General features: G+C 40.3%; 1 protein-coding gene across 1 annotated transcript in view; it reads left to right on the top strand.

Annotated features, from left to right (window-relative positions):
* The window catches only part of nav2a (neuron navigator 2a), a 115,600-nt gene that overhangs the window by 20,757 nt on the left and 71,062 nt on the right, over window positions 1-23,781 (top strand). The window contains exons 2-3 of the mRNA XM_054608542.1: window positions 8,450-8,567; window positions 12,408-12,460. Of these exons, the coding sequence (XP_054464517.1) occupies window positions 8,450-8,567; window positions 12,408-12,460 (171 nt within the window). The remainder of the gene's footprint in view (window positions 1-8,449; window positions 8,568-12,407; window positions 12,461-23,781) is intronic.

Here is a 23,781-nt window from a genome sequence, read left to right as displayed (position 1 = left end):
TATAGATATTAACTGAATTGACTTGGGAGTTATGAGAGAAACAGACTTAAGAGGAAGGGTCAGCTTGAAATAGAAACGTCAGGGTTCGAGCCAGATCTCCAAGAACAGCCGGGGAATTATTTTAGAAGCCTCCTGACAGAGAAGGCAGGTAACAGACGCTGTGATTTGAACAAATAGATGAAAGGGATGTCTTTCTTATGAACTCCTGGACATGGCAAAGGTAGATTTCTCTTGAAAGCGCTCGCTACTATCGGAGCATGTCTCCTGCAGAGTCCGCACTCGTTTTAGTGCCATTACCTGAGATATTTAGTCATGGCTCTCCTGAGAAAGCTTCTCGTGAGAGATAGCACTTTGTAGCAGCTTCGGTCCTGCTGTGTTCTCTTTGTGGTTCTTGCTCATGTCGGTAGATTAGCTCATAATGGCGTGTTAAGCGCAGAGCTTTTTAAGGCCGCTTACTGAACCCTGAAAGTAATAAGGCTAATAGTTTCGAAGTTATCAGCGTAATTGTTTCTGGAAAGCTGTGCAGAGGCGACGTACGCATGTGAGAACAGAGCAGAGGTGTTGTGTGTTACTGCTGTCATGTGACAGAATGCACCCACTGGTTTGTGATTTTCATGCTTGAGCTTCAAAGGGAAGACTTAATGGTCCTCAACAGGGAGAGAAAATTCAGCCTTTAAGTTATGAAATAGTTTCAAAACTCATTGAGTGAATTAAAAAAAGCACCACATCATCATCATCATCATCATTAAGTTAAAAATAAACAGACCCAAGATTGTGTGCAAACATATTCAACATTGTTCTGCTGTCACATGACGAATTAGTGGCTTCTTTTCGTGACATTAGGTGTTTTTGTATAGGTTTCTGTGGATTTGTTGCTCTATTTGACCCGACTTCTTCATCATTTCTAATAACCGCTACTGAGAGTGAATATTTGACTCAGGAATGTGGGCATTTCTGTAGCTGCTAGCATGTATGGCAGGGCTCAACATTAACTTTTAAAAGTGGTTGCCAGCAACGCTTTTGATTGCCGAAATTTGAAAATATGGTCGGCAATTTTGGTCACCTTATATTTGGAGTAATTAAGATACTGTGCAGTTATATGTCAGCTAAATAATGAAAATGCGACAGAAAAGAATGTACGCTTTATTACAGTAGCCAAACAAAATCCTTTGTAGTTTGTTCTTTCATCTGATACTTTACACAACATGAATTGAAGTGTTATCATTTAATGTGTCCACCTTCAATTTCAGGTAAAACACAAGTGTTGTCATGTTCTTCACACGTCTCTCAAAAATAAATCAGACAAGTCACTGGTTGCTTGCTAATCCATTTTCTCCTTTTTTGGTGTCCGGGACTTTGTGCTATTTCCCACCTCCGATCCATTAGCCCTTCAGTACTGAAGTCTTGGATTGTTCGTCCAACATCAGCTTGTCCATCATCTCTACTTTAGATTGCCTTTAATCTCTCCTGATTCTCAACTACAGCTGAAGAGACTGGGGTTCCAGTTTTGCTGTTTTCTGCCTACTTTTTATATGTTAGAAAGTGGTTTCTACTGATGGTAACCAAAGCCCAATAACTGGTTGCCAATGGCAACCTGGCAACCCTTGCTGTCCAGCCCTCTATAACCTTTTTTTGAACTTGTGCCCTACTTTTTCTTTTGAATTGACATTGGGGTTTTCCACCACGCTCTGCATTTCTGTGTGCAGCTCAATAAACCAAATTCTTAGTTTAAGGCATTAAGTTAGAAAAAGCTTATCTGGAGAATCTCTTACTCACTCTCACCGTAGTTACAAAAACTTGATTTGTGCAGATTGAGGCTTGCAGTGTATTTGGCTGATTGTGATTATTTCTACATGGTAAAAAAAACAAAAAACATTCTTCCAATTTAAACCCACTTGACAAATACAAAGAATCCACTAACATCACCCTAAAACGTTTTTTTTCTTACCTTCACTCTAGAGCAACGATGCTCTTGTATACGTCTTCATCACTGCAGTGTTTGCTTAGCGAGCAGCAAGTCAGCGTCAGTGCAAACAACAACAGAGATGAGAGAGTGAAGTAATGCGACGTGGTTTCTCCAGCTGAGTGACAGTTTGACAGAGAAGAACTTCACACAAGAACCACAAGAAGCACAAAAGCACATCTGCTCCGCTCCTCCTACTGTATAATCAGACCTCCGTCATGATCTGTTGTGACATGTGCTGAACCTCTGCATCTGCAGCCGAGCCGCCCAGGCCAGAAAAACAAAACTCACTTTTCTCTCCTTCGAAACAAGGGCAGTCTCTCAGTGTGATGCCCCGGCTGAACTCGCCCTCTGTCTGCCCTGGCTGACCCAGCGCTGTGGGGATGGCCTGTATGCGTCATGCCCCTCTGTAGGCATCGTGCACCGGCCTGGTGACTCAGCAAGCGGAGGCAGCGGGGATTCTGGATTGCAAAAAAAAAAAGAAGCTAGATTTGTGCTTTTATGTGTGAGAGAGAGAGAAAAAAGACGCAGCTGTCTGATTGAGTGAGTCACCGCTGCTTTGTCACAGGCTTTTGAAGATCTGACTCTGTGCCGGTTTTTGAAGGCTTAAATTAAGCTTTATTATGCGAACGTGAACGAACATGTGTCAATGCCTTCATGCAATGCGTGACAAAGCATGGTGGGTTGTTTACTGGTCTTTGTTTTTGATCAGAGTTAGAAAAAATGTCATAATGCCAAATTTTGGGATTTAGTCTTAACCCACTGTGAAAGGCAATTTAAAACAAAATGACATTGCAGACGTTGAGACAGGAAAAACGTAAGCCTGAAATGATACGGATTAAATCAAAAGCTGATAATAACGGTCTGATTTTTCTCAGTTGTTTATCCGGTACTTTGGATCTGAAATGAAACAGTGAACTCTAAGTTGATGGTCTTTATAGCAGCTGTAGCGATACAGTGTGTAAATGTTAAAATACTTTGAACCGCACAGTTAACGGTCAGCATTTAAACCAAAAAAAGACCCAGATTTATTTATTCAAATTCCCAAAACAGGAGGTCAATAAGCCACATATGACATTCTCCATTAGGCCCCCTGACAGTGTGAATGAGTCAGTGTCATGTTGCTTTCTCTGGTGACGGGAATGTCCCCGACATGAATCTACGGCTCCTAAAAAAAGACCCTCAATCCCACGAGGAAAAGGTCGGGATTACTGGGAGTTTCTGAGGATGGAGGGATTTCCCCTTCATGGAAAATGTATCTAACATCAGCCTCTTTGATATGGATCACTCGGTCTCTGAGTGTTGACACATGGATGTGAGTGATACCATGGTGAAATATGTAACGATATTAACTGATATTTGGTGTCACTGTTTCAGAAGAGAGGCTTTGTTGTGTTCATTATTTATTTTTGCATCCTGTTGAGCTCTGTTGAAGGTCATAGATGGCTGAAACGGATCCCAGTATGGGAAACTTTTGACAGGTTGTGGTGCCATTACAGGGTCAACTGTCAGACAGGAGGTTAAGAGTTTGCAAAAAACTGATTGTTTATATAAAAATGGATGAAGGAAAGTATGAATCTCACAAAAAGATACCTTTTTTTTTGTTTGTTTTTTGTGTTTTCCCTTTGGTAATTTTATTCAACTCCATATTTTAAAGGAATCTAAATACGTTTTTTTATACCAAAAGCCTTTTTCCATTGAGCAGAATCAGCCAAACTTTAAACCATAGCAGCAGTGCTTAATGTTGCCTTTACACACGAGTGCACACAAGAATTATGCCCTGATGCAATCCAATCTAAACTTAGCAATGAATCCTGATTAAGATCAGAACAGAATAAGAATGGGACCCAATATTCCAGCTTTTTAAATTTGACAGGTTTTGATACTTTTTTTTTTTTCAGACACATTACATATAGTACAATAAAAGCACTGATGTTCAATAGCCAACCCTACATTTAAAGGGCCTGTCCTGTGAGGTAATAACGCCGACCACTTATCCTCTACGTCGCCCTCTTAGCAATTCAATGAATTCAATTTCAGACATAATTAAAATATCGATTCATCAGTCCTTTTTCAACCCTTGGGAGTTTTGATTAAATGTTCTATTCAATATGCAGAGTTCTTCTCTCTGATGTAGAGAATGGTCTGGAGTCAGTGATACCTCATTCCTGTCCTATATATATTGAGTCAATAAATACTCCTCTCCACTATCCATGCAGCTTATTAAAATAGCCTCTCAGATCTTGGCCTGCTTCTCATCACGTCCCACCGCCTCTGTCTTTTTGTGACCAATGTGAACAATCTTGAGATCACAGAAGCTTTATTAAAGGTGCGGTTAAACACACATGATCCGGATTAATGCATGATGGTTTTTTTAGGTTTCAGTTGTTAACATGGCCTTTGATTTACAGACATCTGACTGCTGTATCATTTGGTCTGTGGCCGGATGAACTTCGGTGCCAGTTATGTATCACAGGAGATGGTTCAATTATTAATGGTTTCAAGTTAATTAATTCCTTATGTTTACATTTAGTTTCTGCATACCAGGCATCTTGGTGCCATTAAATTGTTCCCCTCAAGGCAATTAAGTATAAAATATATTCGGATCAGATAAAAACTAAATATATATATACATATGTATGTAACTTTTAGAGGTTCCCATGTTTAAAAACACATAATTCAAATGATCTGATGATTTTATTCATTGTCTCTTTTTCTTGGCTGCATTGAATTTATTCCAATATGTAATTGCACTATTAATCATTGCATCAATCACTAATTAATCAGAGCTTGTGAGTACTTACTATAGAGTAAAACTGTCTAGTAATTATCTAAAAGAAGCAAAAAAGCCCTGTGGAGGTGCTGGCAACCGAGCCCTTTCATAGAAGACATAATAAATTGATTTACTGTTATATTGAATATTGATTTGTGTACTGTTAAGTAGTTGGAAATGTTCATCTTTTATTAAAAATGTGTGGCCCTCTATCTCTCTAGATCACAGTGCTAAAATGCATCACCCCTGCATGTTTCCTCTTACAACAATACCTGAGATATCATGTTTACAGTTTGAACCTGATGCTCTGGCTTAGAAGAAGACATCAGAGACACAAAATTTGTTTTGAAAAGTTTAATTTTCAGGACTTAGAAGGCAACTTGTTGTGGCCTGCCCACTTCCCCTTTTCTTTCCTCTCACAACATACCCATGCCCTCAGGCTGTTTGAAACCCCCCTTCACTCACCTCTGTGACTGACAGCTACCCATTTCACCCCGATTTTAATTACACCCCAACCCTACAATTTACCTGGCCGAAACTGCTTCAAAGAAAGCATACACACACACACACACACGCACGCACGCACACACACACACACACACACACACACACACACACACACACACACACACACACACACACACACACAAAAGCTCCTGAACATTGCACTTCCTTTTCTCCATGACCAGCTGAGAGAGTGCATTAAAATGATAGAGCCTAATCCTCAGCGCTTGAAAGCTTTCTTAACTCCGTGTGTCACTCAAGAGGCTTTTTATAACCGTGCATTTGTGTTTGGGTATGCAGCCTGTGTGATTTAAACATCGCTCTGAGACTCTTTGTGTTTAATGTGTGGTCGTGTACTCTCATAAACCTTTGAGCTTGTGCGTGGAGATGAGTATATGTGTGTGCGTGTGTGTGTGTGTGCGTGCCTTTTGAAGTGTGCACACCTGTTGTACGCCATCATGAGAGCTGTGATTCATGCGATGAGTAGCGTGGCAGAAAAATCTCCGGGTCTGTTTACAGTACCAACACAAAGAATCAAGGGGTCACGACCGTGTCACACACCTCACCTCCGTGCGTGTTGTGTGTTCGTGTTTGTGCCGAGGTTTGACCTTAACAATGCTGAGCAGTCATGCAGGACTAACAGATGCACTTGAGGAAGCTTACATAGAAACAAGGGTTACTGGGCGATATTAGTTTACACAAGAAAAATCCGACAATAGGTTAACAGGAAGTATAGTGGTAACCTGGTAACTGCTGGTGAATAGAACTTCTTCATTTTTTAACACAGTACTGTTTTATTTACGTCATCACATCTTATCTTATTTCTTATAGAGTGCTTCAGGGATGACATATTTTTGTGGGCCCACCCGGAAGTTAGCATCACACTGGTTCCCTTGACAACAAATCCAATGATATTTTTCAAATTGGATATTGGATTATTGCAGAAAATAAGCTCAATGACGGACAAACGTTTGTGATACTCTAAAATAATCTGCACAAATGAACACCACTTTTGTGATTTTGACGTGTAAACGTTCGGCTATATTCGAACTACACCACTGTCACATGACTTCATGTCACCACCACTAAGCTAAAGGCGGACTAGTGATGACAGAATGTAGTCTATTTAAGCCACTTGCTTCCAGACCCTTTTTTGAAGACATGTAAGAGCTTCAAAAGTAATAAGATCTTTATACAACTAGTGCTTTGATTTTATTGCTTAGCTGACCCGTTCTCTCTTCACTAAACATTTCATTATACCAGAGCCCGTCTACGAAGAGCCTGGGCACTCTATACGCCCCATTGTACCGATTTTGGTTGTAGTTCCATGAGACATCCACCGGGCGAGTCCAGATTGAATGGGAGTCTATCGGGCTAAACGGCTAATTATGCCTCTTTCACCTGCTTGTCGTTGAAATATCGCAAATTTTATTGTAGATTCCGCAAGTTCAATATAGATTATGGTTCAAAAGTCAAATGAGTGAGTACTTATGTCCTTTCGATTTCTTACAGTTTGGGCCGTTGTTGGCCGTATACGCTAGCATTCTGCTAATGAATGCTGATTGGTCAGGGACGGACTTGCGACTGATTACGACCAGAGACCCCTCTTGACGGCATCTGAAGCTGAAGCGCATCGGAAACATTATCTTAAGGAGGACTTTCCGTCGAAGTTAACTGTATTTATATTATATATATTATATATTATACTATTATATGTTAATAAAAGGAAGTGCCGAAGTGATTCAGAAACTGCCGTAAAGCAGTACCTCTGACAGTGTGAATCGCATTTTTTGAACACCTTTTTAGAACAGATACGTGATAAAAAATGCAATATTCAGCTGAGTTTATTATTTTAGCCCCACCCTTTGATAGCAACTTTCAAATTACTTGACAAAAAATTACATTGAGAAAAGTGGATTCTGAGGATAAAACCCCGTTGGCTCCCATTCATTCTGGACTCGCCTACGAGCGCCCGCATGGTCAAAGATTATTACTGCAACCAGTCCGGAAACCGAACTAACCCGCGAGTGCCAGTTCTCCTCATATTAGACATTCTCTGATTATACCGTTGAGCCTGAATTAACCAACACATGATTAATTAAGTAAAACTGAAACTGATTTTAAGAAAATAATGTCAATTTGTGGCGAAAGACTTATTCAGACTGATAGATTCTTCTCTTTCAGTTGAACTCTGCCTCTGGATTTCATTATTTTGAACATAAGGACTCTTCAGTTCTGCTGTCACATCGATACTTTCCCTTCATGCATGTGCCTGTTAACACATGCAAAGGCAAAATGAGGAATCCAGCTTGAAAAATCTGATTTTTGATTTACATGACACTGAAGAAATCTAATTACTCCAGAATGACGACAATAATCCACTTACTCCAGCATACTGATTGTCTCTCCTCCTGTCATTTTTTTTCACCTGACTGATATAACAGTTTTTGGGTTAGTGTGAAAATGAGAGTGAGACATACTGTTGAGGGAGGGGTGTCTTAATTTAGCTGAGTTGGAGTGTTTCGGATCCCTGTGGGGGGGGGGAAACCCTCTGAAGATACACTTGTTAAACTGACTCTGCAGTTTACAGACGGGCCTGACAATGCAGAAAAATACAAAAAGATTCCGGAGGTATCGGTTTCTCAAAAATAATAATATTGTTCAGAGCAACCTCACTTCAACCTTTGAGAGCCTTTTTTTTTTTAATGTGACAATAAAATAGAAACTCACTTGATGAGAGAGAGAGAGAGTAAAAGAGAGAGAGTTTGTCGACTAATTATGAAGGACGCTATTCAGATTATTCAGATGCTTGCTCTGGCCCCCCCCTCCCCTCCTCCCCCCAGGCAGTGAAGGGTCTTTTCTGTCCCCAGAGAGTGATGTCAGCATGGCCCATTGAAAACAGCCGCCGTGCGCTGCGAGATGAATGCCCCGGCTGAGCACAATGGCCCCAATTTGAATACCACGCGGATATATGCCAGATCGGAGCCCCAACAAAAGAAAGAGGGCTACTCTGCTCCCATTCAACCATGTTGTTATTTTATTAGTGTCGTAAATTTGCTTCAACCATTTATACCTTTTGTAGTTTTCAAGTGTTTATGGAGTTTGAAACACGTGGACGACCCGACGGGGTTGCCCCTACTTTGGACTGGTTTTTATTTTTGCTGGCTTGAAGCTCAACCGCGTGGTTTGTGTTTTGTGTCTGACCACAGATCTACACGGACTGGGCCAACCACTATCTTGCCAAGTCAGGACACAAGCGTCTGATCAAGGACCTGCAAACGGACGTGGCGGACGGAGTGCTGCTGGCGGAGATCATCCAGGTCGTAGGTAAGGATAAACAACACATTTGATTCCAAAAATCTGCAAAAGGAAACCAACACTCATCGTGTGAAACACGACTTTTAAAGGCATGACTGACCTTTACCAGACAAATAGTTGCATTTCATTCAAAAAAGAGGGACATCATCATCAAATAAGAAGCTTTTCTTTTGCAAATAGAGTTGATATTACAGAACTAAACCCTTTACCTCTATTATCTGACATGTTGATGTAATAACGGCAATTTCAGTTTGAAGTGAGAGTTCATATATTCCTGAACCACTAAATAATTTTCTTCCATTGGAGGGTTATTGAGTCAGGACAAAACACTATTGGAGAAGTTCAAATCCATCTTTTTCAGGTTTGCTCTCAGGCTCAAGAGTGAACTTAAAGAACTTGGATTCAACAAACTTTCTTTTCTCATTCAGAAAAACTCAAAGGGATCTGGTGTGTTGTGAGATTCATAGAGTGCTGCAGGGATGAAGTATTTTTGTTGGCTGACAAAAAGCCAATGAGACTTTTTCATTGGATTTGGGATTATTGTAGAAAATAAGATCTGTGGCAAACAAAAGTTTATGATACTTTACATGTGATGTTCAGAAGATAATTTTCACAAATAAACACACAGTGATGATTTTATAAGCGTAACTGCAATTGCCAGAAGTAAAACTCTTAGGATATAAACAAACTACACCATGGTCACATGACTTCATGTCACCACTAAGCTAAAGGCAGATGTGATGATGTTTTGTAGTCTCATTTAGCAGATTAGTAGCAACCGCTTTTTTTAAGACATGCAAAAGCTTTAAACATTTTCAAGTAGAGTATTTACTAATGTATTTTATGTGGTAGAACATTAAAAATCTGTTAAGCTTGTGTTAACCACAGACCATATTTCAGGCATCTAACCAAAAACCCATTAAAACAAGGGAACGAGAAGTTCAGAAATGTTCTCATTTCTGCGTTTAAGGACTGATTCCTTCAGCACTCTATACTCCTTTAGTATGAATGTGTAACAGAATCTTGTCCTTAGAACATATGAAGACAGCACAGAAATATAACTACTATATTAGAACACAAACTAATAAAATCAAAGCTGTACTGATGATAAAAGAGAACGTTCCTGTCAAGCAGTACTAGGTGTTCACGTGAGAGCAGAATCAGAAGATATTCAGCCTTGTGCGAGCTGTGAAAGTGGGCTGTTCCTCTGTGCTTCTGACCCTCACCCTCGCCTGTATCATCATCAGTCTTGTCATTTTCTTCCGACCGTCCTCAGCCTGTCATTTCTCGTGCCGACAGCCTCCGGGCTGCAGTGGGCCGCCACCAGCTGACTGTGACTCAGCATGTCACTGACTGTCTGCTCCCAGCTCGTCCCACTCGTCTCTGACCCAGATTTTTACTTCTTTTGCTCCGTGGGGCTTTCGTTCTGCACAGAGAGAAGTCTCACTGCTCTCATACTGTAGCTGCTGCATGTGATTCACTTTTTGAGCGTTGGATCAGACTTTGGGGCATTTTAAAGGCTGTATGTGAAATGTATTATACATGCTTAGGGATGTAAGAGTAAAGAAGTAGACATGGAGATGGAAATATGCCACAAATATCTACTTATCTGCACAGTAGCAATGATCTGCTGATTGTATTCCAGTTATTTCTTAATATGGAAACAAATTGGAGCAGTCTGTCTTGCTGGCTTATTCCTGGACCATCGGGGGAGTTTGTCTCTTTTTTTGGGTCTCATGAAGTAAAGTTTTAATTTAGTTTTATCGGTTACAATGTAAGTAAACTCCCAAAGTGCACTTAAATGGTTTCTGCATTCCTGAAAAATCTCTTGGGATAAAAAAAAATGTCATCTAGTTACTGTGTATTCTTTCAACAACAAGCCTACGTACATGATATTTCCACGCTGACCACTGCTGCTCTGCTCTCATATCAAAACAATGCTAGCCGGAGCCATCCATTCACCTGCTCTTCCTGCTGCCTCCCCTCCACTGGGGGAAAAAATAAACCTCACACCACATAATCGCTGGTGAAACCGGAGCAGCCTGCTGGTGTCGGGGCAGCCACACTGGGAGCGGATGTGGTACGGATGTGTTGAGCTATTTGACCAACTCACCCTCAAGGTCAGGACTTAGGAGGAGAGAAAACCTCAGTCACCTTCTTATGAACTGTCCTTGAGGCTACCGTTGGCCTTATCTGTGACCTTTGAAGATATTTTTACTGTTGACCTCAGCTCCCAGTCTTTGGATACTTTGTTCTTCTCGGAGAAGCGTTTATATCCGGGTGCTGGTTCGTAAGCTGTTATTCACATTTTCTGCAAAATGTGTCTGGTTATTGTCTTATTGTTTTATTTTATGTGTCTTAAAATCACAGAGTAGCTCTCTCTTGTGGGTGTCTGTGACCAAAGTGTGTAATTTCTCAGGAAGCACACAAACCACAGCCAGCAGTAAAAGTGTTACATCATGAATCGTCTAAATTAACTATTTTTATAAGTAGGGAATGCTATTTGACAGACTTTAGCTAATATTCTCATCAAGATGAAGCTTTTGTTTTAAATATTGTTTTCCAGGGCTCATAAAAACCTCTAAAGTCTTGACCACACTGCTTTATTTTACTGATGTCCCAGTAGGGAAATATTGTTTAAACAGTATAGTAGGTAGTAGTACAAATATCCATCAGCTTTACTTACATGCTTTGATTGAGTCGAGCAAAACGATAAAGTTAAAACAAGAAAAAGAAAAGTGGATACATCTACCCTTCAATTGGCCATCACCACACCTCATTATTTGTCATTGGCATTAAGGTAACTCAAGTTAAAGGTTTTTTTGCTTATCCAAATTGAAGATTTAAATATGTCATATGCTGTAAATACAAATTTGCCCTTGAGGTTTTATTGGGCTATGTTAATAAAGTTGACTTGAATTGAACTTTTATTCATTTTTTTCAAGTAATTTAAGTAAATCTACCTTAAGTAAATCTGTCTTTCAAATTTGGCTTTTCGTTAAGAAACCAAATATTCTGTTGAAGATAAGGAACAATAACCTGGTTTACTTCTCGTGTACAACAAAATAAATTCAATTTTTTTTCATCTTTTAATTGGATCATTTCATATTTTATTCCCCACAATTTTTTAACATTATTAAACTTGAATTAATTGCTATTAAATCATGAAAAAGGACACCACTGGTGCAATTTAGTCCAGTGTCTGCAGAACACATCTGCAGAAAGTACACTAAGTATTCTTCAACGGACAGGAAGAGGAGTTTTTTCCCACAGGGTAGGAAGTGCAATACGTGGTCCTGAGGTGGAGCTGCACCGTGGGCCCTGCTGTGCCTCCTGATGCAGGAGGCCGTGCTGTCGACACAGTTGTCAGCTGTGAGCTGACGATCGTGTCTCAGCTGCTGTGGGCCGGGCCTCTAATAGATGGGAGGAATCCTTAACACCACACACACACACACACACACACACACACACACACACACACACACACACACACACACACACACACACGCACACGCCCCCTTCTGCAAAGCACACACATCTCTGTCGGGCCCCCAGTGGCCTCGTTCCCATTTGCTGTGACCAGATAGTGTTTCGTGTCTCAGCGGGAGGAGAGAGGAGGGGTCACAGTCACCGGCATGAACACCTCTGCTCTCCTCACTCCGCCGGCAATAGTCTGGGACACACACACACACACACACACACACACACACACACACACACACACACTCAGGGATCTCCACTGGAACTAAAAGAAAGGGATTCATCTACAGAACTGGCCTGAAAACAATTTTCACTCCCTCTTCTTCTTTCATCTCTCTGTCTCTGCCTCCTCTTTCTGTCTCTCCCCAGCCAACGAGAAGATTGGCGACATCAATGGCTGTCCCAAGAGCCGGACTCAGATGGTAAGTGACCTCCTAAGTTTGTTTTGGCACACCGTCGTGATATTCACCTCTGTCTGTGAACACTTCTTTGATATCCCATCTCACCGACTCATGTGGCCCTCTCTTGGAGCTGCAGCGCGAGAGTCACTGGTGGACAGCTAGTCCATTTATTTTTAACTTTTTGTGGTTTTGTGGGCTGCCGTCCGTGAAAACCTCTGGCTCAGACTTCTGGCAGTTGGCGCTCAGTTAAAAGCATCGCAGGCTTTGGCTTTGGGGCCAGTTTTGCCTCTTCTTGTTACACTTTGTAGAAAGTGTTCCTCTCTCCTCTCCAGGAGTGAGAGCAGGCAGGGAGCATCAGCACTGATGACAAAGAGAAAGGTTACAGACAGTTATGATGGGATTCATGTCCTCCGTGACATTTAGCAGATATGTAGGTGGGATTTCCTTTGTAACGCTGCTGGTGGGATTCTGGTGTTTTCACAGTTTTTTTTGTGTTCTCTGTGGGAAATGAGTGCCAAGAGCAGGTCTGCCCTCCGCTGAATGTGAAGGGGTCGTAAATTGGGCCAGTGTGCCAGCTGAGGGGGCTATTTTTGGCCACCAGCCAGACTACTGAAGCCTCTCAAAGCACCAGAGAGAGAGACAGAGAGAGAGAGAGAGAGACATACACGCCCATAGTTAACAACTGAGGAGGAGGAGGAAGCACAGCTGATCGCTGAACCCTTCCTCTGCATAGAAAACATGGACCCATGATACTATACTTATGAGGACATCCTGATGGATTCTAGCGCTTTTTTTGGTGTTTTATAACGTTCTGTTTTCATGTTTTGATTGTGTTCTCTTTCTATTGTTGTGGTGCTGATTCAATTATGCCTTGAAGAGCAATGGAACAATTCCCCTTTTGGAGTTAATAAAGCCTTAAAGTTTTCATTCTCAATTTAACATTACTGACAATATAGAGTCATGACAAGTTTCCCCTTTTGGGTTAACTTGACGTTGGTCATCCTTGTTGACTCGTATCACAGAGCTGGTTATCAGCTTGCTAAGAAAACTCTGGCTACAAGCGTGTTCATGTGAAATATGTAGAGTTTGGTTATCAAAAGCAACATCATCTGAAACATGAATGATGTACTAAATTGGAAAATGAGATGCCCATGGAAAAATGTGGTTATAGTGACAGCAAAAACTGATATTCAAGGTGGTAGAAAGATTACAATATAATCACACGTAGAGTAGAATAGAATAAGAAGGTGTAGAATCTTTAGAAATAATCTTTAAAAGTAGGGCTAAAGCTATAAATAAACGCAGGAATTATTATAATATGATAGTAATTTAGTATAGAGTGAGTTTTTCTTGCGTTTTTGTTTGATGCTGGACAAACTATCATGAATGTATGACGCAGAGAGTAAAAGTAATGTCAGACTGGAAAGAGAAGAAAAGTAGTGAATGCCTGATAAGGTTTATCTGACCAAAATGTTGCATTCATGATTTAATGGGGGGGTAATTAACAGCGTGTGGATTATTTTTCTAATAATAGTCAACACAGGGCATAGTTTTTATTTCCAATTACCATCACGTCTCCTCATGTTAGGCTGTTGGGAATGAAAGAAATTGTGCTCAATTAAAAATGCAGCTTCTTATCACTATTGTTATATTTAGTTCTATAAACTATCCCAGAGTGAACACATGCAAAGTCTGGAACATGAATCTACTGGCTTATGGAAATATGTATTGCTCTTCATTACTTGTCACTTTATTGTGAAATCAGTACTTTTGTCCATGTCTGGATCCTGTATATATGATGACTTAGATTTTCAAGTAAGCTGATTGGTCAGCAGTTTCACCCTGAAGTGTAGGTTACCACGGTGATCTACCCTGGTTAAAAGTGAACCAGCCTTGTGACACCGGAAAACCTGTTTTAAGTTCAAGATCCCTCCAGGAATACCTCCACTTCCTGTCCCACTATTAGTCCTTTACCCATTAGCACTGATTGCGCCCCCCAGTCGCCTGTAATTGAGCGTTTTGCACTCTTTGGTCTCAGTGGTCTCAGTGGTCTCAATGGTCTCAATGGTCTGGGCGTCTCTCCGTGGTTTTGTTGTGCTGTTATCAACATCCTGTGTTGCCTCTCTCACATCCAGCCTCTCTGTCATCTGCAAACACAGCAGCTTCTTTTTGTTGAAGACAAGAAAACTGCAGGATACTTATGAGACAAATCAAGTAGTTCTAAATATATAATATCTGTGACTGTGTCACCGCGTGTTCAGAGACGGTGTGTGCGTCAGTCAAGAGGGGGAAAAAAGTAGTGAACATCCAAGCAATGTGATATTATTTGTTGGTTAGTGGCTGTCAAAATCTGCTTTTATTTTGCTTGGATAAGCTCAGATGTTGCAGTGTGTTTGTGTGTGTGTGTGTGTGTGTGTGTGTGTGTGTGTGTGTGTGTGTGTGTGTGTGTGTGTTGTGTGAGAGTATTTTTGGATCGCTGCGTAAAATCTCAATAGGTTTGTTAGCTTTAAAGCAAAATCTGACGCACTCAAGCGGTGCTAAGGGCAGGTGCCACCGCAGTCATTATGCAAATGTGTGCTTTGTGCTTTTTGTCGTACTGTCAAAACAAACACATACACACACACACACACACACACACACACACACATACACACACAGGTCCTGAGAGTTTCGTTGGCAGCTGGATTGGATTGGAGGAGTGTGAGAGCCCACTTCTGCTGCACTTGATTTCATTGCATTCAAACCCCCAAAGCTGCTGCCAATTACCACCACTTAACTTAACCTCTGTCTCTAAGCGAATAAACATGGAAATAAGCTCCAACAGTGGAATAAATGTAGCACTCTCACCTCACTCTCACGCTAGCTGATTAGCATGCAGGCTACTCCAGGCCTGAGTGAGTGGCTTGTTTTTACAACTGTCACATCCTCGTTAAACGGACCCCATTTCTTTGCCACCCAGTCAGTCAGGCTTCTGTGTGTGTGTGTGTGTGTGTGTGTGTGTGTGTGTGTGTGTGTGTGTGTGTGTGTGTGTGTTTGTTTGTGTGTGTGTGTCAGTCTGTCTGTGTGGGTTCAGCCCAGAGCGAGGGTGTTGAGTTGACACTGAGCTGTTAAAACCACACAGGATGCCACGCACATGTAGAGGCACACACACACACACACACACACACACACACACACACACACACACACACACACACACACACACACACACACACACACACACACACACACACACACACACACACAGGGAGTCTCGTCCAAACATCCAATGTTAAAGCTTCTGATATTCACTAGATTTCACCTGCTAGGGCCTGGGAACATTCAGTGCTATCGAGATCTGATGATGGATTAAGTTACTTAATTATAGCAGGAAACTATTTCCTCAAAGAGATGTCGCTGTTGATTTTTATTTTTATGGAATTTTCAAATGCTGGAATGGCCACAAATGTAATATTTTTTACTTGCGTTATATATGAATATTAAAGTGACAGATATCACCAAACATGAAAATATAAAGTCTACTTTTCTGTATGGTTTAAGTGAGGTCATTTGGATTAACTGACCCTTTAAATCACATTATCTCATGGCCCCATGCAGATTACATTTTGGATTACTTTATACCTATATTCACATTACAACTATATTGATAATCCATCAAATATGTATTTACAAATGAATGGATAAGCCATGCAGTGCTTTATGCTAGACTTCTGGATATTGAGGAAGTATGAAAGGGGAAAGAGTCTGGGTCTGTATTTATTTAAAGGGGACATATCATGCTCATTTTCACATTCATACTTGTATTTTGGGTTTCAAATAGAACATTTTTACATGCTTTAATGTTCAAAAAGCACTTTATTTTTTCTCTTACTGTCTGTCTGAATGTACCTGTGTTCATCCTCCCTCTGAAACGCTCCATTTAAGCGCCTGTCTCTTTAAGTCCTCCTCCCGAAATAGCCCAGTCTGATGAGACTGCATGTGACATAGGAAGGGGAGCCGAATCTGAATTGGCTTATTGAGTCATATGTTTTCTTATCTAGGCAGGAATATGTCAATCATGCCCTGAAGCATAACCCAGATTTATTGTTAAATTGGGAACACAATTAGACCATAAAATCTTGTTTACAACGATTGCTGAGGTAATAAATGAAGTGAGAAGTAGGGTTGTTTTCTCATACAATCAAACAGTTCTTTTGCGACCAGAGGAGTCGCCCCCTGATGGCCAGTTCAAAAGAATGCAAATTGAAGGCACTCTGCATTGGCTTCACCTTTCAGACCTTGAGGTTAAACGTCTGGTTTGTAGGCTCTCCAGATACCCAAATGTATGTGCACAAGCAACTAAATTACTGTTTTTTTCCCTCTCCAATCTGACTATTTTCTACTGCTGCAAATGAGGTGAAGACTGACAGATAGCCACTCAGGTAGAAACCAGCAGTTTAACCAGGTGTTTAATGGGCTGGATGAAAAACTGACTGAGGGAAACATCAACACAGAGGAATGTAAAATAAGGACACATCTCTTCCATTTCATGTCAGGCTCTTTGCTTAAATTCTGTGACTCTGAGTATTTTTTTAATAATTCAAAACACACATATTTTTACCTGATCAATACTTAATACTTAACCTGCTTGTACAGAGTCTGTGTAGTTTTAGAGATCACAGATTCAGACTGGTGTGTAGATGGTTGCTTCTTTGACGTAGATGAGTGTTGGCGGTTTTTGTAGATGGCGAAGCTTACGCAGGTGAGCAGTCTATACCCAAATCATGTTTTATTAATGATTCAACGTGCTGGTAAATATTTGATCAAAGGGAGTGGTACATTCTCTGTTTGTGTGTGTGTTTGTGTGTGTGTGTGTGTGTGTGTGTGTGTGTGTGTGGTAGATACATATAAATCCCCAACTGCGTCAGCTGGTCAGAACTCAGGCGATCACAATCTAAGTTTCTAAGCAACCAAATATACCAAACCTCAAATCCTAATCAGAGGGCACAGACCTTTTATTTGAATATACATGACAATTTGTCTTGTTGTTGAAGGCTGTGGAGCCCTGGGCAACGAAGAAACAGCACCTAAATGGGGTGGACAAAATAACAGAAACACTTGACCGAGTAATGCAGTGCAATACAACAGCCCTGCCACAAAGGTTACCGCCAACAAGCTTCAGCTATGTTCATTTCTCCTTGAGACTTGTGATCACAAGATGCACGGTAAGGTGTTCATGTTATTTTGTCCACCCCCTCGTACATACACACAGACATACCGTGCTCGTTTGTTGCACAAGTGAGTCATCTGTTTTCAGTAACAGTTAGTCCATTCATAGGAGAGTTTTGTTAATTATACAGGAAATTATTCCAGAAACCTCGGCCGTGGGGAAAAAAGCAACTTCTTTAAGATTAAAATAAATTCTTATGAACAAGCAAAAACAACCCAAAAAGTGTTTTTTTTAGACAACAAATTAAAGCAGCTTTGCTCTCATTTTATTGCAGTTCATCAGGGAAATGTTTGTTTTTATTTGGGAAAGCAGCGTGTCAGCCTGAGGATAATTAGGAAAATCTAAAACTAACATAACAGCATATTAATAATAATATATTACATAAGTAGATAACGACAAGAAACATGTTATTATGATGAATTCAATGACGAAATACAAACTATGACAATAACATGATTACACACATGAAAAACAAACATGCATTTGCAGAAGCAATAAGACTGAATATGCTGCCTGACGTTGACATGTGGAATTTTGCATCATGATGTGTGTATCATAGCTGCTGGTGCAACACCTTTTATCAATAAGGAGTGAAAAGCAGCACTTCCCTGAGGTCCTGAAACCTCTGCATACATGTTTCATGCAAGAGAGAAAATGATTGAGTTAGTTTTTCAAGTTCAGCAGGTGAGCCGGTAGCTGTAATCTGCAAAAAACCTCCTGAGAGTGTTGAGGGTGTGTGTGTGTGGGCAGATACTGACATATTTAACCACACAGTGATACAAATACACACATATACCTACAGCACGTTGTCTCATAACCATGTTACGTGATCAGAATCCACAAGACCCAGCAGTCAGAGAGTCAAATGGTAGCCAGCTTTGGGCGATGTAGCTGATGTCGTCACACTAGAGTCAGACCGATAGATCAGAGCTGCAGCGTATCGGGCAAACATTGTGTTTTTCCTGAAATATCAGATAGCAGCTAATCATGTGACAGTGAGAAGGAGCTTCCTCCCTGATCCCACCAGATACAATCTGCAACATCTGCCTCTTCTGGCCTTTTTAGTATAATTTATCTCATTATACATTTATTTGCTCAATAATGCCTTTGGAAATGATCTCGCTGTTTAAAGGTACAGAGTGTAGGATTTGATAGCAACTAGCGCTTTGGTTGCACCTGAATGCCCCTCCGCTCACTCCTCCCTTTGCAAGACTGGATCAACGTGAATCTCCGGTGGTAGCAGGGTTTTACAGTCTGCGGCTCAAGTGACTGCAGTTTCACAAGAGTGTTGGTGAACTACGGTGGTTTCCAGGTTTAATGAAAAAACAGCAAAGGCTCTCTCTAGAGCCAGTGTTTGGTTTGTCCATTCTGGGCTACTGTAGAAACGTGGCGGTGCAACGCACAACTTGTAATAAACCAAAATGATCATTTAAAGGGAGAATCACAGTGCTAGTGCCCACTTGAGCTAGTATTTAATCATTGTGGTTACAGAACTGCTTAAAGAGACAGTTCACACCAAAAAACAGAAATACATATTATTAAAATGTTCTTTACCTGTAGTGCTAGTCATCAATCTAGATTTTTTTGGTGAAGGATATCTGCCTTCTTTCGAATATAAAGGGACTATATGGCCCTCGACTTGTGGTGCTCAAACCGCCAAAGAATACATTAAAAAACTCAAAAGCAATATCCTTTTCCTCTAGAGGTAAGAAGAAAAAATACTTTTGATTTTGAGGTGAACTGTCCCTTAAACAGCAAAAAACTAAATTTTTGCTGCTCAAAATCATAATTTGCGTCTCTTAATGCTCCTAATGCTTCCTCTGAGTTTTTTTCATTCTGACAAGAATGACGTTTCTGTATTTAAATACAGAAATGTATTTCTTTAGAACAGTTGGTATAGAAATATCGACGTCATTATCAGTCTTTTAAAAGCTCACTCATATGAATCAGACACGTAACACTCTTGTTCACACTCCCTCCCTCTAGCTCTCTCTCTCCCTCTCTCTCCCTCTCTCTCTCTCTTTCTCTCTGTGTTTCACACAAACTCACAACAATAGCAACCCTGTGATGGGAAGAAGTGTTTGTTCAGAGGTTGTTGGCTGGTCGCACCGCCCCACGCTGCTGCCGGAGCAGAGCAGGCAGTGACGTCGGCCTGGATGGAGGTGTGAGTCCTGGCAGAGCAGATCACACATCCAGGCAGGTAGGAGCTTCCAGCGGTGTCCTTCAGTGCTTGAGAGGATTTGATGCCGTACTTTTCTCTGGGCTTGTTTAGAGGTATTTTGTTCTGATGAGAGTATTCTCCTCAGTATTCTCTTGACTGTGTGTGTGTATTTGCGTACTTGGTGCTTATTTTCGAGCAACTTTTTTCTTCTACTTCTACTTTTTCTCGAGTGTTTTCAATCATCCATCAGTTAGTTGACTTAACACCAAGTTTGTGGAGAGCAGACACAATAAATGAACCTTAACATTGGACGTAAAAGGAAACAGCCCATGCAGAAAACACTTGCAAGTTGTATTTCTGGCTTAACTTTGTTGTTGTGTAGTACAACTTTCTTCTTCTGGTTGAGAACTGTTTAAATGTGATGTCAAATAAATACACCTTCTGTAAGCCTGAAACTACCGGTAGTACCAGTTTTGTATGTATTCTGTTCTTTAATTAATTGGTTAAGACTTAATGATTTATTTAGAAGCAATGATTGATAATACATACATTTTAAAAATGTCATGAATAATGACAAAAGCCCATCAGATATTTTGTGAACCCAAAACTGGCTTTTTTTTTTTGTTTGAGCAACAGTTCAAAAAACCAAATGTATTCTATTTAAATTGATATTAAAGAAGAGAAAGAACATCTTTGTATCTGAGGAAAGTTGTCAATGGCAAATTATTCTCATCTTCCCTCAATAATGACTTTGTAGAACATTAAGCCAATTTTCAAACAAGTAATTCATTCATTTTCCTTTAGTCAGGTATGGATTAAAAATAGAAAATGGTGTAGAGAGAGGAGGGATGACGTACAACAAAGCTGTATTTGAACTGGAGATGTTGCAGTTAGGCTACTTATATAGTTGTATATTGATATACAACAATAAAACATTTCTTAAGGGAGAGAATAAAGTTACATTTATTAGTCTTCCTATTTAAAACACAGGTTCTGTACAGTAGCTGAATAGTTAAATAATGTTCCTTAGGCTCCTCTGAGATTCTGGTCCCTGCATGTTTTAAATAGTGAGAGTATGTATACCCCCCTGAGAGGCGGGGCTTGGGAGCATCTCTGCAGGGACGGGCCTGGCATTTGTGATGGGGGTATCTTACTAATGAAGCATATTTTTCTGCAGGCTGCTGCTATTTAAACCCCAGCAGAGGAGTGGTTCAGTCACTCAAATGAAGTTTAGGCCTCCGGGTATGTCGACGTGGATAGAGGGGTATTTCAGAAAGGTTTATTTTTAAAGAGTCTGTGGTATTCAGAGAGAGGGCCACACTCTGCATTCCTACTGTTGCTACGTTTTTCTGCTGTATCACCTCCAAGGGGCAACATATGTCAGCCCCTCTAACAGCTGTTTCTGGGGTCAGAGGTCACGGACATGACAGCAGGGGGAAGCACGGCTCTTTCAACTCAATTCGCCAGCGTCTTCACACGCTGACATGGCTCAGATAGGCGTGGAGTACGAACCGGGAGTGGATAAAGGTTTAGTAATCAAGTAGTGCATTGATTAACAATAATGTTGTACAAAAATGCCGGTTGTCCATAAGATGACTTGGTAATAACCTGGTTTTGTGTGTTGACTCTGATAGAAACACAGTTATTAGTGATCAGGTGTTCGACGAAGGCATGGTTTCTAGCATATAAACAACTAATATTGATATGGTAAAGTTGTTAATATACATTTTGTCGTAGTGGATCGGGGTTATAGCATTTGAGAATTAGATATATAGCTTATAGTAATGTGGTAGGGGCTTGAATTAATTGTAATATGGTATGTTATATTATGATTCTTTGGTAGTGGGTTTAAATGATATAAAATATGGTTGTGGACATTTAATATTATGCTAATATATAACTAATAGTAATGCAGTAGTGGATATCATCGCAGTCATGTGGTCCTCGCAGTAATGGAAGAAGTCATCAGATCCTTTACTTAAGTAAAAGTAGAAATTCTATGGTGTTGAAATACTCCATTACAAGTGAAAGTCCCGATTTAAAAATGTTACATAAGTGGAACTACAGATGTATTATCATCATGTACTAAACGTATGGAAAGTACCAATAATGCAGAATGTTTCTTATATTATTGTAGAAAATTATGTTATTCTGTTTTTTATCACTAATGAATACATGTGAGAGTGCTTTAATGTTGTGGTTTGTCAATGTGGAGCCAATTGGAGATCCTTCTAGATTAGTATTGCAGTATTGCACCAAATCATATAAGCATATCATGTGTTTTTATTTGTACAAATAATTATGAGAGTTGAATAAATGTGGAGTAAAAGGTACTATATTTTCCTATGTGATGTAGTGAAGTAGAGGAAATATGTTATTAAATATGACTTATAGTAATAAAGTGGTCCGTGTAATGGAATTTATTTGGTTGTGAGTGCTACTTATAGCTATATGTTCGTTAGAACTTACCTGAATATGACGATATAACTAAAAGTAAATCAGCAGAGGATGTTACTGGTAGGTGTGTGGAAGGTTTATCTAATAGTGGATGTCAGGAAATGTGAGTGGGTGGAAGTGATTTAAACGTAGTAGTGGTTGTAACTAGGGTTGCGCTTTTCGGCATTAGGTGTTTTAATGATGTATTATAAGCGGCCATGGGTCTATTACACCACTAGTTTTAACTAGTAGAAGTGTGTTTCTAGATGTGTGTAGCACTACAGAAGTCGTAACGATGGATTTAGAAACATCCATATGTGTCTTGAATGTCTGTATTTATTAGATGTTCACTTATTATTAAGACGCGGATGTAAATTAGTTTTTACTTCAGCTTCTCACCTCACAGTCGGATACTTCCTAACAGGAGAGTCACAGAGAGAGCTGTAGGTCAAGCTATATTTAGTCGGTGCATATTAAGTGTAATCATGTCATTAATCTTTAGCGAGCGGGACCCTCCCGGTAGCAGCCCACACCGGGCCTCGTTTACAGACGACACAGCTCATGTGTATTTTAGTTTAGAAACCACCTGCAGTATCTCTGCTCTATATCTGTACTTCCTCGGCTCTGAGATTATATTTAAGATGTTGTACCTTCAAAAAACGGGTTTGTTGTAAGTACATTGTGGCAAATTTGCCTCAGTGTGTTATAAACCGACTCCCAGTGGTAATAAATGTCATGTTAAAAAAGATTTAGAGCCTCTTTAACCTTTGTGCATACTGTAAAAAGCTTTTAAATGTCTATTTCCCACTCAATTCTTCAGTTAACTGCCTTCCCTAGAGGACCACAGCGGCCGTGCCATATTGATATCTTTTGTGCTGAACGTGGTGTGTTTGCTCAACGAAAACAACAGTTGGTAAACTTCGATCGCCCGTCATTAATCCACATCGACTCTGCTCGATGACTTGTTTTTTTTATTTATTTGGTTTACTTTGTGATTACGTGGGCCAGCCCAGCAGATTTGCTGCATAATGGGTCACATGAGCTCTGAACAAAGCCCGTCTGCCTATCAAATCCTCTCGCAGTTCAGTGACAGCGCAGCAGTCTGCTCAGGTTGCCATGGCTGCTGTCATAGCAACGGTCGTCTGTATAGATGGTTTAGCCTCTACTTGGTGATCTGCTGACAAAAGTCTGCTTGGTTTGAATCGTGTTTTTTTACTATTTCAACATGTGGCCGATATTGCAGTGTATGCCTTGCACAGCAGGAAATGAAAGAGTCAGTCACTATATATAAAGCAATACTATTAATTTCAAACTTCACAGCTCAAAAACTAGTCACCAGATTTTGATTAAATTTGGTGCAACCACTCATTTAACCTCTAAAAATCTCTTTGTATAAGTCTGAAAATAAGATATTAAGGGAAGCGGAGACACTATTGTTGTGTATGGTTAAGATTTTTTTCTAATATGGTTTAATGGTGATATCTATCTATTAGGAGAAGCGTGCAAAAGACAGACCAGCATGCTTCCACACATTAT

The sequence above is a fragment of the Anoplopoma fimbria genome, chromosome 2 (assembly GCF_027596085.1).
Source record: "Anoplopoma fimbria isolate UVic2021 breed Golden Eagle Sablefish chromosome 2, Afim_UVic_2022, whole genome shotgun sequence".
Lineage (NCBI taxonomy): Eukaryota > Metazoa > Chordata > Actinopteri > Perciformes > Anoplopomatidae > Anoplopoma > Anoplopoma fimbria.
Note: the sequence above shows the minus strand (reverse complement) of the source record. Positions and strands in the feature narration are given on the sequence as shown.